Source organism: Branchiostoma lanceolatum, chromosome 4, assembly GCF_035083965.1.
Source record: "Branchiostoma lanceolatum isolate klBraLanc5 chromosome 4, klBraLanc5.hap2, whole genome shotgun sequence".
Lineage (NCBI taxonomy): Eukaryota > Metazoa > Chordata > Leptocardii > Amphioxiformes > Branchiostomatidae > Branchiostoma > Branchiostoma lanceolatum.
This window is the reverse complement of record NC_089725.1, coordinates 31,003,145-31,019,186: the sequence shown is the minus strand read 5'-3', so window position 1 is coordinate 31,019,186 and position 16,042 is coordinate 31,003,145. Positions and strand designations below refer to the sequence as shown.

The 16,042-nt window shown below is 44.4% G+C and overlaps 3 protein-coding genes across 3 annotated transcripts; all 3 read left to right on the top strand.

The window, feature by feature from the left end:
• Nucleotides 1-4,268: 4,268 nt before the first annotated feature.
• On the top strand, nucleotides 4,269-4,822 carry LOC136432063 (activated RNA polymerase II transcriptional coactivator p15-like). Its single transcript, XM_066423081.1, has 2 exons — nucleotides 4,269-4,455; nucleotides 4,653-4,822. The coding sequence occupies exons 1-2, from the start codon at nucleotides 4,269-4,271 to the stop codon at nucleotides 4,820-4,822; spliced, it is 357 nt and encodes a 118-aa protein (XP_066279178.1).
• Nucleotides 4,823-10,125: 5,303 nt separating this feature from the next.
• LOC136432062 (activated RNA polymerase II transcriptional coactivator p15-like) lies at nucleotides 10,126-10,679 on the top strand. Its single transcript, XM_066423080.1, has 2 exons — nucleotides 10,126-10,312; nucleotides 10,510-10,679. Exons 1-2 carry the CDS (start codon nucleotides 10,126-10,128, stop codon nucleotides 10,677-10,679), a joined length of 357 nt encoding a protein of 118 aa, XP_066279177.1.
• A 4,809-nt stretch (nucleotides 10,680-15,488) lies between these two features.
• LOC136432061 (activated RNA polymerase II transcriptional coactivator p15-like) lies at nucleotides 15,489-16,042 on the top strand. Its single transcript, XM_066423079.1, has 2 exons — nucleotides 15,489-15,675; nucleotides 15,873-16,042. The coding sequence occupies exons 1-2, from the start codon at nucleotides 15,489-15,491 to the stop codon at nucleotides 16,040-16,042; spliced, it is 357 nt and encodes a 118-aa protein (XP_066279176.1).

The window sequence follows — 16,042 nt, the reverse complement described above, 5'->3', positions numbered from 1 at the left end:
GACACGAATAAAGCCTCTCGTGGTTCAAATACGGGCAAAGATTAAATCAGAATGTTTGTTGTTTTTGTGGTGTAAATAACTAACCTTGTAGATATTACAGTCAGTAGGTAAGCCAAATGAGACAATTAAGTTGAGCTGAGAGAGACAGTGAGAGGGAGAGAGATGGATAGAGAGAGATAGGGACAATTGCATCTTCGTTTGCCGACACTTGCCTGCAAACCATATTCCATACGGATCTATTCACAACTTGTCTGGTTCTGATATCTACACACATATAACATTTGCTCGAAAGGTACCGAAGTCACAGCAACAGAACTACCAAAGCACATTACACTGTAGTATGTAGTGAGAAGGTTGGTATCCATTATTCAGGCTCGTTCAAAGGGCAGGGCTCCTCGGCATTAGCTTTGCTTTTTCTTCCACCCTGGCCTTCTCATAAGCGTTCTTTTCCTTTTGTTGTAACGTGCGTAAAATAGATGACAATTCAATTTCCATCTAGATATACACGTGTCTATTACAAGTCCAAAGTTCCGATAGAAACTTAGAAAACATGTGTGCGCCATTTCAAACGGTCGCTAAACGTTCGCCTAAGACGTCATAGGTCCCCGGGGCTCTAAACACGCAGAAAAAAATGACCCTTTGCAATAGCTCAGCATCTTCGTTTGCCGACACTTGCCTGCAAACCATATTCCATACGGATCTATTCACAACTTATCTGGTTCTGATATCTACTCACATATAACATTCTCCAGAAAGGTACCGTAGTCATAGACACAGAACTGCCAAAGCGTATTACACTGGATCAAGTGTCGCCAGTAGTACACCTAAAGGGTCTACTGCACGCTGTCGTGGAGATCTTAGGCGGGACCCCGATTGTGGGTCTTGGAGAGCTCTGGCCTTCTCATAAGTTTTGCATAAGCTTGATAGAATCGTGTAATTTCAAAGAGTATATATATGAAAACCGAGAGATAAGAGATGATAAAGCCGTAACGGTTATGTTGTGGTTGCCGTCAAAAAAAGGCCCGTCTAAAAATAGTAAAACTGGTTAGATCTAGTTTTCTATAGATCCGGTTAGAACGAGTTTCTACCCAAAGCTTCTCGACCAATCAAAATGTAAGGAACTTGAATCCTGATATTTACATAAATTTGCATATCCTGAGCCTTATAAATAAGGCTGCAATGGTAATCTTACATTACTGACGGTCCTTCATTGCGAAAACATGTATATGGTGAGGTCCATAATCGAACTTCGTGTTGCCGACACCTGACTACATAGCATATTTCATACGGATCTATCCACAACTTCTCTAGTTGTGATATCCACACCCGTGCGGATATTAACACATAACCTTCTCAACAAGGGTACTGAAGTCACAGACACAACTACCATAGCACATTACTATGGATAAAGTTGTTAAAGCTTCAAAACGAAAGCGAATGCCTCCATACGATAAGGATTGTGAGCCGCCAGCCAAGAGGCGTCGACTAAGATTGAATGTCGGACCAAAGACTAATCCAAACATGAGCTTTGATATGATCACAGAGAACAACATCGTACCTGAAGATGAATCGATGGACATCGATGGGGACTGCTTCGAACAAACAATGGATCAAGTTGTTGAAGCTATCAGACGACTTAAATTAGATTAATATACAGGGCGGTGACTTAAGCCTAGAAATGCACCCAATCTGTACATTTTGCAACGGTTGATATCACATCAGGCACAATATTGTCATTTCTAAATTTCTAAACGCTCCGACACTTTTTCCTATTAGAGTAAAAAAAAAAACGTCTGGCGAAAATGTCATTGCTTGCTATTGACGGACTCAAAGAGAAATGCAGAACTCATCCACGCCCGACTCATTCGCCAACCACACAGATGTGTCTGACGGTGAGATCTGCCCCATCTGCCTCGACGAAATCGCATTCCGGGACGAAGTTTGGAACCACTGTCCACATGCAACAGCTCTGAATACCCACTCTTGCCACAAAGACTGCATAGTGGAGTGGTGCCGTACGTCCCCGACATGCCCTACCTGCAGGGTAAGAATAGAGTGTACCGACGGCGAACATGGCTGTCCTCGGGAAAACTTTGACTTCTACTTCTGATAGAGTGGCAAGCGAAAAGAGTGCAGGAGTCGTCATATCCACCACAGATGATACTACGTTGCACAGGTAGACGCCGTTCACGCCAGAGTTCGTGTGTCTGCATGGACGAAATCCGAGTGCGGGCAGGCAAAAGTTGCGCACGCGTACCGTATATGAAAGTAGGTTCAGACACCTTCAATTCAAACTTTCAGTCTGAATGTGAATTCGACCGCAAAGATGTGGCAGTCTTGTTCCATACAATGGAGAAAGGTATCGATGCAACGAGGAAAAAAAGCGCGGTGGGTGGTATGGATATAGACGTTTGCTATAAACTCGGGCACAGAAAATACAGACGGGCGGCGTTTGATACACTCTTGACTGAATAAAGTCCAATGAAACATTGTCACTATGTCCCTGCAGTGTCTTTTCTGTTGTTGTCTTGATTCGCTACAGTAGTATGTAGTGAGCAGGCTGCTATCCATTTTTCAGGCTCGGTCAATAGTCAGGGCGCATTACGGCGCAGTATGTAGTGAGCAGGCTGCTATCCATTTTTCAGGCTCGGTCAATAGTCAGGGCGCATTACGGCGGCATTAGCTTTGCTTTGTTCGTCTACCCTGGTCTTCTCATAAGCAACAGATGCACTTTTCTGTCGGCAAACGTCTCACACTTTACAAACGTTTGAAGCATTTGGACAAGCATCTTTTGTTGTAACGTAACGCATAAAACATAAACTGGAACTGCCGTAGTGAGCAGGCTGCTATCCATTTTTCAGGCTCGGTCAATAGTCAGGGCGCATTACGGCGGCATTAGCTTTGCTTTGTTCGTCTACCCTGGTCTTCTCATAAGCAACAGATGCACTTTTCTGTCGGCAAACGTCTCACACTTTACAAACGCTTAAAGCATTTGGACAAGCATCTTTTGTTGTAACGTAGCGCATAAAACATAAACTGTAAGTGACCAGTTGCTCGAGTAACTTTTCCGATAAAGCTTAGACATCCAGGCAGTGAGTTAAAACATAAACTTGAATTGTCGTAGTAGTAAGGCAGTAGTAGTAGTAGAGTTTCTCCAGAAAGGTACCGTAGTCATAGACACAGAACTGCCAAAGCGTATTACACTGGATCAAGTGTCGCCAGTAGTACACCTAAAGGGTCTACTGCACGCTGTCGTGGAGATCTTAGGCGGGACCCCGATTGTGGGTCTTGGAGAGCTCTGGCCTTCTCATAAGTTTTGCATAAGCTTGATGGAATCGTGTAATTTCAAAGAGTATATATATGAAAACCGAGAGATAAGAAATGATAAAGCCGTAACGGTTATGTTGTGGTTGCCGTCAAAAAAAGGCCCGTCTAAAAATAGTAAAACTGGTTAGATCTAGTTTTCTATAGATCCGGTTAGAACGAGTTTCTACCCAAAGCTTCTCGACCAATCAAAATGTAAGGAACTTGAATCCTGATATTTACATAAATTTGCATATCCTGAGCCTTATAAATAAGGCTGCAATGGTAATCTTACATTACTGACGGTCCTTCATTGCGAATACATGTATATGGTGAGGTCCATAATCGAACTTCGTGTTGCCGACACCTGACTACATAGCATATTTCATACGGACCTATCCACAACTTCTCTAGTTGTGATATCCACACGCGTGCGGATATTAACACATAACCGTCTCAACAAGGGTACTGAAGTCACAGACACAACTACCATAGCACATTACTATGGATAAAGTTGTTAAAGCTTCAAAACGAAAGCCTCCATACGATAAGGATTGTGAGCCGCCAGCCAAGAGGCGTCGACTAAGTTTGAATGTCGGACCAAAAACTAATCCAAACATGAGCTTTGATATGATCACAGAGAACAACAACCTACCTGAAGATGAATCGATGGACATCGATGGGGACTGCTTCGAACAAACAATGGACCAAGTTGTTGAAGCTATCAGACGACTTAAATTAGATTAATATACAGGGCGGTGACTTAAGGCTAGAAATGCACCCAATCTGTGCATTTTGCAACGATTGATATTGATCACATCAGGCACAATATTCTCATTTTTTAAATTTTAAAAGTACCCAATATTATGATCATGGACCGCGTTTGTGCTTGTCTCCGCACCGATTCCAATCCCCCATCAGGCAATCCCGCTGTCCCCTTAACACAAAGCAAGAAGGGTACACAGATGGATGGCATGAGCGACGGATCGAAGCCGAAACTCCAGATAGACGACGGGAATGGCGTGTTGAAAATCAGGTTTCCCATTGGGCAAAACGTCTTCGTCACCGTCGGTCGCTTCAACGGGAAGGCCGTGCTGTCCGTGCGGCAATTCTATCAGGCACATCCCGAACAGGAGGATGTGTGGGGGGCTTGTAAGAGAGGATTGGCCCTGATCCCCGATCAGTGATGGGCTCTAAGACGCGACTTGCCAGGTATGTCATCTACAAGGTTAGTGCTACATGCTGCAGTGCACCCTTGCCACCATGCCGACTTGGGACACCTACGGTACGCCATTGTGGAGGAGGAGACCCGGTCGTGGCCCTAAGCGAATTCTTCAGACCCCGTCCAGACTCAGTACCCAGAAGAGTCTTGCCTGGCAAGAAAGGGATCGACCTCAACCCACAGCAGTGGCAGACGATAGAGACCGTTGCTGGCAAGGTAGAGGTGGCCCTGCAAGTCGTCATCGAAGACAAGTCGTTCCTGAAAAGCGACCTCCAAACGAAGATTTCTAGTGACTGATAAAATTTTGTGACACGAATAAAGCCTCTCGTGGTTCAAATACGGGCAAAGATTAAATCAGAATGTTTGTTGTTTTTGTGGTGTAAATAACTAACCTTGTAGATATTACAGTCAGTAGGTAAGCCAAATGAGACAATTAAGTTGAGCTGAGAGAGACAGTGAGAGGGAGAGAGATGGATAGAGAGAGATAGGGACAATTGCATCTTCGTTTGCCGACACTTGCCTGCAAACCATATTCCATACGGATCTATTCACAACTTGTCTGGTTCTGATATCTACACACATATAACATTTGCTCGAAAGGTACCGAAGTCACAGCAACAGAACTACCAAAGCACATTACACTGTAGTATGTAGTGAGAAGGTTGGTATCCATTATTCAGGCTCGTTCAAAGGGCAGGGCTCCTCGGCATTAGCTTTGCTTTTTCTTCCACCCTGGCCTTCTCATAAGCGTTCTTTTCCTTTTGTTGTAACGTGCGTAAAATAGATGACAATTCAATTTCCATCTAGATATACACGTGTCTATTACAAGTCCAAAGTTCCGATAGAAACTTAGAAAACATGTGTGCGCCATTTCAAACGGTCGCTAAACGTTCGCCTAAGACGTCATAGGTCCCCGGGGCTCTAAACACGCAGAAAAAAATGACCCTTTGCAATAGCTCAGCATCTTCGTTTGCCGACACTTGCCTGCAAACCATATTCCATACGGATCTATTCACAACTTATCTGGTTCTGATATCTACTCACATATAACATTCTCCAGAAAGGTACCGTAGTCATAGACACAGAACTGCCAAAGCGTATTACACTGGATCAAGTGTCGCCAGTAGTACACCTAAAGGGTCTACTGCACGCTGTCGTGGAGATCTTAGGCGGGACCCCGATTGTGGGTCTTGGAGAGCTCTGGCCTTCTCATAAGTTTTGCATAAGCTTGATAGAATCGTGTAATTTCAAAGAGTATATATATGAAAACCGAGAGATAAGAGATGATAAAGCCGTAACGGTTATGTTGTGGTTGCCGTCAAAAAAAGGCCCGTCTAAAAATAGTAAAACTGGTTAGATCTAGTTTTCTATAGATCCGGTTAGAACGAGTTTCTACCCAAAGCTTCTCGACCAATCAAAATGTAAGGAACTTGAATCCTGATATTTACATAAATTTGCATATCCTGAGCCTTATAAATAAGGCTGCAATGGTAATCTTACATTACTGACGGTCCTTCATTGCGAAAACATGTATATGGTGAGGTCCATAATCGAACTTCGTGTTGCCGACACCTGACTACATAGCATATTTCATACGGATCTATCCACAACTTCTCTAGTTGTGATATCCACACCCGTGCGGATATTAACACATAACCTTCTCAACAAGGGTACTGAAGTCACAGACACAACTACCATAGCACATTACTATGGATAAAGTTGTTAAAGCTTCAAAACGAAAGCGAATGCCTCCATACGATAAGGATTGTGAGCCGCCAGCCAAGAGGCGTCGACTAAGATTGAATGTCGGACCAAAGACTAATCCAAACATGAGCTTTGATATGATCACAGAGAACAACATCGTACCTGAAGATGAATCGATGGACATCGATGGGGACTGCTTCGAACAAACAATGGATCAAGTTGTTGAAGCTATCAGACGACTTAAATTAGATTAATATACAGGGCGGTGACTTAAGCCTAGAAATGCACCCAATCTGTACATTTTGCAACGGTTGATATCACATCAGGCACAATATTGTCATTTCTAAATTTCTAAACGCTCCGACACTTTTTCCTATTAGAGTAAAAAAAAAACGTCTGGCGAAAATGTCATTGCTTGCTATTGACGGACTCAAAGAGAAATGCAGAACTCATCCACGCCCGACTCATTCGCCAACCACACAGATGTGTCTGACGGTGAGATCTGCCCCATCTGCCTCGACGAAATCGCATTCCGGGACGAAGTTTGGAACCACTGTCCACATGCAACAGCTCTGAATACCCACTCTTGCCACAAAGACTGCATAGTGGAGTGGTGCCGTACGTCCCCGACATGCCCTACCTGCAGGGTAAGAATAGAGTGTACCGACGGCGAACATGGCTGTCCTCGGGAAAACTTTGACTTCTACTTCTGATAGAGTGGCAAGCGAAAAGAGTGCAGGAGTCGTCATATCCACCACAGATGATACTACGTTGCACAGGTAGACGCCGTTCACGCCAGAGTTCGTGTGTCTGCATGGACGAAATCCGAGTGCGGGCAGGCAAAAGTTGCGCACGCGTACCGTATATGAAAGTAGGTTCAGACACCTTCAATTCAAACTTTCAGTCTGAATGTGAATTCGACCGCAAAGATGTGGCAGTCTTGTTCCATACAATGGAGAAAGGTATCGATGCAACGAGGAAAAAAAGCGCGGTGGGTGGTATGGATATAGACGTTTGCTATAAACTCGGGCACAGAAAATACAGACGGGCGGCGTTTGATACACTCTTGACTGAATAAAGTCCAATGAAACATTGTCACTATGTCCCTGCAGTGTCTTTTCTGTTGTTGTCTTGATTCGCTACAGTAGTATGTAGTGAGCAGGCTGCTATCCATTTTTCAGGCTCGGTCAATAGTCAGGGCGCATTACGGCGCAGTATGTAGTGAGCAGGCTGCTATCCATTTTTCAGGCTCGGTCAATAGTCAGGGCGCATTACGGCGGCATTAGCTTTGCTTTGTTCGTCTACCCTGGTCTTCTCATAAGCAACAGTAGTATGTAGTGAGCAGGCTGCTATCCATTTTTCAGGCTCGGTCAATAGTCAGGGCGCATTACGGCGGCATTAGCTTTGCTTTGTTCGTCTACCCTGGTCTTCTCATAAGCAACAGATGCACTTTTCTGTCGGCAAACGTCTCACACTTTACAAACGTTTGAAGCATTTGGACAAGCATCTTTTGTTGTAACGTAGCGCATAAAACATAAGCTGGAACTGCCCAGTTGCTCGAGAAACTTTTCCGATAAAGCTTAGACATCCAGGCAGTGAGTTAAAACATAAACTTGAATTGTCGTAGTAGTACAGTAGTAGTATGTAGTGAGCAGGCTGCTATCCATTTTTCAGGCTCGGTCAATAGTCAGGGCGCATTACGGCGCAGTATGTAGTGAGCAGGCTGCTATCCATTTTTCAGGCTCGGTCAATAGTCAGGGCGCATTACGGCGGCATTAGCTTTGCTTTGTTCGTCTACCCTGGTCTTCTCATAAGCAACAGTAGTATGTAGTGAGCAGGCTGCTATCCATTTTTCAGGCTCGGTCAATAGTCAGGGCGCATTACGGCGGCATTAGCTTTGCTTTGTTCGTCTACCCTGGTCTTCTCATAAGCAACAGATGCACTTTTCTGTCGGCAAACGTCTCACACTTTACAAACGTTTGAAGCATTTGGACAAGCATCTTTTGTTGTAACGTAGCGCATAAAACATAAGCTGGAACTGCCCAGTTGCTCGAGAAACTTTTCCGATAAAGCTTAGACATCCAGGCAGTGAGTTAAAACATAAACTTGAATTGTCGTAGTAGTACAGTAGTAGTATGTAGTGAGCAGGCTGCTATCCATTTTTCAGGCTCGGTCAATAGTCAGGGCTAGGGCGCATTACGGCGGCATTAGCTTTGCTTTGTTCGTCTACCCTGGTCTTCTCATAAGCAACAGATGCACTTTTCTGTCGGCAAACGTCTCACACTTTACAAACGTTTGAAGCATTTGGACAAGCATCTTTTGTTGTAACGTAGCGCATAAAACATAAGCTGGAACTGCCCAGTTGCTCGAGAAACTTTTCCGATAAAGCTTAGACATCCAGGCAGTGAGTTAAAACATAAACTTGAATTGTCGTAGTAGTACAGTAGTAGTATGTAGTGAGCAGGCTGCTATCCATTTTTCAGGCTCGGTCAATAGTCAGGGCTAGGGCGCATTACGGCGGCATTAGCTTTGCTTTGTTCGTCTACCCTGGTCTTCTCATAAGCAACAGATGCACTTTTCTGTCGGCAAACGTCTCACACTTTACAAACGCTTGAAGCATTTGGACAAGCATCTTTTGTTGTAACGTAGCGCATAAAACATAAACTGTAAGTGACCAGTTGCTCGAGTAACTTTTCCGATAAAGCTTAGACATCCAGGCAGTGAGTTAAAACATAAACTTGAATTGTCGTAGTAGTAAGGCAGTAGTAGTAGTAGAGTTTCTCCAGAAAGGTACCGTAGTCATAGACACAGAACTGCCAAAGCGTATTACACTGGATCAAGTGTCGCCAGTAGTACACCTAAAGGGTCTACTGCACGCTGTCGTGGAGATCTTAGACGGGACCCCGATTGTGGGTCTTGGAGAGCTCTGGCCTTCTCATAAGTTTTGCATAAGCTTGATGGAATCGTGTAATTTCAAAGAGTATATATATGAAAACCGAGAGATAAGAGATGATAAAGCCGTAACGGTTATGTTGTGGTTGCCGTCAAAAAAAGGCCCGTCTAAAAATAGTAAAACTGGTTAGATCTAGTTTTCTATAGATCCGGTTAGAACGAGTTTCTACCCAAAGCTTCTCGACCAATCAAAATGTAAGGAACTTGAATCCTGATATTTACATAAATTTGCATATCCTGAGCCTTATAAATAAGGCTGCAATGGTAATCTTACATTACTGACGGTCCTTCATTGCGAATACATGTATATGGTGAGGTCCATAATCGAACTTCGTGTTGCCGACACCTGACTACATAGCATATTTCATACGGGTCTATCCACAACTTCTCTAGTTGTGATATCCACACGCGTGCGGATATTAACACATAACCGTCTCAACAAGGGTACTGAAGTCACAGACACAACTACCATAGCACATTACTATGGATAAAGTTGTTAAAGCTTCAAAACGAAAGCCTCCATACGATAAGGATTGTGAGCCGCCAGCCAAGAGGCGTCGACTAAGTTTGAATGTCGGACCAAAAACTAATCCAAACATGAGCTTTGATATGATCACAGAGAACAACAACCTACCTGAAGATGAATCGATGGACATCGATGGGGACTGCTTCGAACAAACAATGGACCAAGTTGTTGAAGCTATCAGACGACTTAAATTAGATTAATATACAGGGCGGTGACTTAAGGCTAGAAATGCACCCAATCTGTGCATTTTGCAACGATTGATATTGATCACATCAGGCACAATATTCTCATTTTTTAAATTTTAAAAGTACCCAATATTATGATCATGGACCGCGTTTGTGCTTGTCTCCGCACCGATTCCAATCCCCCATCAGGCAATCCCGCTGTCCCCTTAACACAAAGCAAGAAGGGTACACAGATGGATGGCATGAGCGACGGATCGAAGCCGAAACTCCAGATAGACGACGGGAATGGCGTGTTGAAAATCAGGTTTCCCATTGGGCAAAACGTCTTCGTCACCGTCGGTCGCTTCAACGGGAAGGCCGTGCTGTCCGTGCGGCAATTCTATCAGGCACATCCCGAACAGGAGGATGTGTGGGGGGCTTGTAAGAGAGGATTGGCCCTGATCCCCGATCAGTGATGGGCTCTAAGACGCGACTTGCCAGGTATGTCATCTACAAGGTTAGTGCTACATGCTGCAGTTCACCCTTGCCACCATGCCGACTTGGGACACCTACGGTACGCCATTGTGGAGGAGGAGACCCGGTCGTGGCCCTAAGCGAATTCTTCAGACCCCGTCCAGACTCAGTACCCAGAAGAGTCTTGCCTGGCAAGAAAGGGATCGACCTCAACCCACAGCAGTGGCAGACGATAGAGACCGTTGCTGGCAAGGTAGAGGTGGCCCTGCAAGTCGTCATCGAAGACAAGTCGTTCCTGAAAAGCGACCTCCAAACGAAGATTTCTAGTGACTGATAAAATTTTGTGACACGAATAAAGCCTCTCGTGGTTCAAATACGGGCAAAGATTAAATCAGAATGTTTGTTGTTTTTGTGGTGTAAATAACTAACCTTGTAGATATTACAGTCAGTAGGTAAGCCAAATGAGACAATTAAGTTGAGCTGAGAGAGACAGTGAGAGGGAGAGAGATGGATAGAGAGAGATAGGGACAATTGCATCTTCGTTTGCCGACACTTGCCTGCAAACCATATTCCATACGGATCTATTCACAACTTGTCTGGTTCTGATATCTACACACATATAACATTTGCTCGAAAGGTACCGAAGTCACAGCAACAGAACTACCAAAGCACATTACACTGTAGTATGTAGTGAGAAGGTTGGTATCCATTATTCAGGCTCGTTCAAAGGGCAGGGCTCCTCGGCATTAGCTTTGCTTTTTCTTCCACCCTGGCCTTCTCATAAGCGTTCTTTTCCTTTTGTTGTAATGGCGTAAAATAGATGACAATTCAATTTCCATCTAGATATACACGTGTCTATTACAAGTCCAAAGTTCCGATAGAAACTTAGAAAACATGTGTGCGCCATTTCAAACGGTCGCTAAACGTTCGCCTAAGACGTCATAGGTCCCCGGGGCTCTAAACACGCAGAAAAAAATGACCCTTTGCAATAGCTCAGCATCTTCGTTTGCCGACACTTGCCTGCAAACCATATTCCATACGGATCTATTCACAACTTATCTGGTTCTGATATCTACTCACATATAACATTCTCCAGAAAGGTACCGTAGTCATAGACACAGAACTGCCAAAGCGTATTACACTGGATCAAGTGTCGCCAGTAGTACACCTAAAGGGTCTACTGCACGCTGTCGTGGAGATCTTAGGCGGGACCCCGATTGTGGGTCTTGGAGAGCTCTGGCCTTCTCATAAGTTTTGCATAAGCTTGATAGAATCGTGTAATTTCAAAGAGTATATATATGAAAACCGAGAGATAAGAGATGATAAAGCCGTAACGGTTATGTTGTGGTTGCCGTCAAAAAAAGGCCCGTCTAAAAATAGTAAAACTGGTTAGATCTAGTTTTCTATAGATCCGGTTAGAACGAGTTTCTACCCAAAGCTTCTCGACCAATCAAAATGTAAGGAACTTGAATCCTGATATTTACATAAATTTGCATATCCTGAGCCTTATAAATAAGGCTGCAATGGTAATCTTACATTACTGACGGTCCTTCATTGCGAAAACATGTATATGGTGAGGTCCATAATCGAACTTCGTGTTGCCGACACCTGACTACATAGCATATTTCATACGGATCTATCCACAACTTCTCTAGTTGTGATATCCACACCCGTGCGGATATTAACACATAACCTTCTCAACAAGGGTACTGAAGTCACAGACACAACTACCATAGCACATTACTATGGATAAAGTTGTTAAAGCTTCAAAACGAAAGCGAATGCCTCCATACGATAAGGATTGTGAGCCGCCAGCCAAGAGGCGTCGACTAAGATTGAATGTCGGACCAAAGACTAATCCAAACATGAGCTTTGATATGATCACAGAGAACAACATCGTACCTGAAGATGAATCGATGGACATCGATGGGGACTGCTTCGAACAAACAATGGATCAAGTTGTTGAAGCTATCAGACGACTTAAATTAGATTAATATACAGGGCGGTGACTTAAGCCTAGAAATGCACCCAATCTGTACATTTTGCAACGGTTGATATCACATCAGGCACAATATTGTCATTTCTAAATTTCTAAACGCTCCGACACTTTTTCCTATTAGAGTAAAAAAAAAACGTCTGGCGAAAATGTCATTGCTTGCTATTGACGGACTCAAAGAGAAATGCAGAACTCATCCACGCCCGACTCATTCGCCAACCACACAGATGTGTCTGACGGTGAGATCTGCCCCATCTGCCTCGACGAAATCGCATTCCGGGACGAAGTTTGGAACCACTGTCCACATGCAACAGCTCTGAATACCCACTCTTGCCACAAAGACTGCATAGTGGAGTGGTGCCGTACGTCCCCGACATGCCCTACCTGCAGGGTAAGAATAGAGTGTACCGACGGCGAACATGGCTGTCCTCGGGAAAACTTTGACTTCTACTTCTGATAGAGTGGCAAGCGAAAAGAGTGCAGGAGTCGTCATATCCACCACAGATGATACTACGTTGCACAGGTAGACGCCGTTCACGCCAGAGTTCGTGTGTCTGCATGGACGAAATCCGAGTGCGGGCAGGCAAAAGTTGCGCACGCGTACCGTATATGAAAGTAGGTTCAGACACCTTCAATTTAAACTTTCAGTCTGAATGTGAATTCGACCGCAAAGATGTGGCAGTCTTGTTCCATACAATGGAGAAAGGTATCGATGCAACGAGGAAAAAAAGCGCGGTGGGTGGTATGGATATAGACGTTTGCTATAAACTCGGGCACAGAAAATACAGACGGGCGGCGTTTGATACACTCTTGACTGAATAAAGTCCAATGAAACATTGTCACTATGTCCCTGCAGTGTCTTTTCTGTTGTTGTCTTGATTCGCTACAGTAGTATGTAGTGAGCAGGCTGCTATCCATTTTTCAGGCTCGGTCAATAGTCAGGGCGCATTACGGCGCAGTATGTAGTGAGCAGGCTGCTATCCATTTTTCAGGCTCGGTCAATAGTCAGGGCGCATTACGGCGGCATTAGCTTTGCTTTGTTCGTCTACCCTGGTCTTCTCATAAGCAACAGTAGTATGTAGTGAGCAGGCTGCTATCCATTTTTCAGGCTCGGTCAATAGTCAGGGCGCATTACGGCGGCATTAGCTTTGCTTTGTTCGTCTACCCTGGTCTTCTCATAAGCAACAGATGCACTTTTCTGTCGGCAAACGTCTCACACTTTACAAACGTTTGAAGCATTTGGACAAGCATCTTTTGTTGTAACGTAGCGCATAAAACATAAGCTGGAACTGCCCAGTTGCTCGAGAAACTTTTCCGATAAAGCTTAGACATCCAGGCAGTGAGTTAAAACATAAACTTGAATTGTCGTAGTAGTACAGTAGTAGTATGTAGTGAGCAGGCTGCTATCCATTTTTCAGGCTCGGTCAATAGTCAGGGCTAGGGCGCATTACGGCGGCATTAGCTTTGCTTTGTTCGTCTACCCTGGTCTTCTCATAAGCAACAGATGCACTTTTCTGTCGGCAAACGTCTCACACTTTACAAACGTTTGAAGCATTTGGACAAGCATCTTTTGTTGTAACGTAGCGCATAAAACATAAGCTGGAACTGCCCAGTTGCTCGAGAAACTTTTCCGATAAAGCTTAGACATCCAGGCAGTGAGTTAAAACATAAACTTGAATTGTCGTAGTAGTACAGTAGTAGTATGTAGTGAGCAGGCTGCTATCCATTTTTCAGGCTCGGTCAATAGTCAGGGCTAGGGCGCATTACGGCGGCATTAGCTTTGCTTTGTTCGTCTACCCTGGTCTTCTCATAAGCAACAGATGCACTTTTCTGTCGGCAAACGTCTCACACTTTACAAACGCTTGAAGCATTTGGACAAGCATCTTTTGTTGTAACGTAGCGCATAAAATATAAACTGTAAGTGACCAGTTGCTCGAGTAACTTTTCCGATAAAGCTTAGACATCCAGGCAGTGAGTTAAAACATAAACTTGAATTGTCGTAGTAGTAAGGCAGTAGTAGTAGTAGAGTTTCTCCAGAAAGGTACCGTAGTCATAGACACAGAACTGCCAAAGCGTATTACACTGGATCAAGTGTCGCCAGTAGTACACCTAAAGGGTCTACTGCACGCTGTCGTGGAGATCTTAGACGGGACCCCGATTGTGGGTCTTGGAGAGCTCTGGCCTTCTCATAAGTTTTGCATAAGCTTGATGGAATCGTGTAATTTCAAAGAGTATATATATGAAAACCGAGAGATAAGAGATGATAAAGCCGTAACGGTTATGTTGTGGTTGCCGTCAAAAAAAGGCCCGTCTAAAAATAGTAAAACTGGTTAGATCTAGTTTTCTATAGATCCGGTTAGAACGAGTTTCTACCCAAAGCTTCTCGACCAATCAAAATGTAAGGAACTTGAATCCTGATATTTACATAAATTTGCATATCCTGAGCCTTATAAATAAGGCTGCAATGGTAATCTTACATTACTGACGGTCCTTCATTGCGAATACATGTATATGGTGAGGTCCATAATCGAACTTCGTGTTGCCGACACCTGACTACATAGCATATTTCATACGGACCTATCCACAACTTCTCTAGTTGTGATATCCACACGCGTGCGGATATTAACACATAACCGTCTCAACAAGGGTACTGAAGTCACAGACACAACTACCATAGCACATTACTATGGATAAAGTTGTTAAAGCTTCAAAACGAAAGCCTCCATACGATAAGGATTGTGAGCCGCCAGCCAAGAGGCGTCGACTAAGTTTGAATGTCGGACCAAAAACTAATCCAAACATGAGCTTTGATATGATCACAGAGAACAACAACCTACCTGAAGATGAATCGATGGACATCGATGGGGACTGCTTCGAACAAACAATGGACCAAGTTGTTGAAGCTATCAGACGACTTAAATTAGATTAATATACAGGGCGGTGACTTAAGGCTAGAAATGCACCCAATCTGTGCATTTTGCAACGATTGATATTGATCACATCAGGCACAATATTCTCATTTTTTAAATTTTAAAAGTACCCAATATTATGATCATGGACCGCGTTTGTGCTTGTCTCCGCACCGATTCCAATCCCCCATCAGGCAATCCCGCTGTCCCCTTAACACAAAGCAAGAAGGGTACACAGATGGATGGCATGAGCGACGGATCGAAGCCGAAACTCCAGATAGACGACGGGAATGGCGTGTTGAAAATCAGGTTTCCCATTGGGCAAAACGTCTTCGTCACCGTCGGTCGCTTCAACGGGAAGGCCGTGCTGTCCGTGCGGCAATTCTATCAGGCACATCCCGAACAGGAGGATGTGTGGGGGGCTTGTAAGAGAGGATTGGCCCTGATCCCCGATCAGTGATGGGCTCTAAGACGCGACTTGCCAGGTATGTCATCTACAAGGTTAGTGCTACATGCTGCAGTTCACCCTTGCCACCATGCCGACTTGGGACACCTACGGTACGCCATTGTGGAGGAGGAGACCCGGTCGTGGCCCTAAGCGAATTCTTCAGACCCCGTCCAGACTCAGTACCCAGAAGAGTCTTGCCTGGCAAGAAAGGGATCGACCTCAACCCACAGCAGTGGCAGACGATAGAGACCGTTGCTGGCAAGGTAGAGGTGGCCCTGCAAGTCGTCATCGAAGACAAGTCGTTCCTGAAAAGCGACCTCCAAACGAAGATTTCTAGTGACTGA

What these genes read in the sequence shown, in the direction of transcription:
- LOC136432062 (XM_066423080.1), top strand. Translation starts at nt 10,126, where the DNA reads ATGGATGGCATGAGCGACGGATCGAAGCCGAAACTCCAGATAGACGAC. An exon ending in GGAGGATGTGTGGGGGGCTT is followed by an intron (nt 10,313 to 10,509) that starts GTAAGAGAGGAT and finishes GACCCCGTCCAG; the next exon opens with ACTCAGTACCCAGAAGAGTC.
- LOC136432063 (XM_066423081.1), top strand. Translation starts at nt 4,269, where the DNA reads ATGGATGGCATGAGCGACGGATCGAAGCCGAAACTCCAGATAGACGAC. An exon ending in GGAGGATGTGTGGGGGGCTT is followed by an intron (nt 4,456 to 4,652) that starts GTAAGAGAGGAT and finishes GACCCCGTCCAG; the next exon opens with ACTCAGTACCCAGAAGAGTC.
- LOC136432061 (XM_066423079.1), top strand. Translation starts at nt 15,489, where the DNA reads ATGGATGGCATGAGCGACGGATCGAAGCCGAAACTCCAGATAGACGAC. An exon ending in GGAGGATGTGTGGGGGGCTT is followed by an intron (nt 15,676 to 15,872) that starts GTAAGAGAGGAT and finishes GACCCCGTCCAG; the next exon opens with ACTCAGTACCCAGAAGAGTC.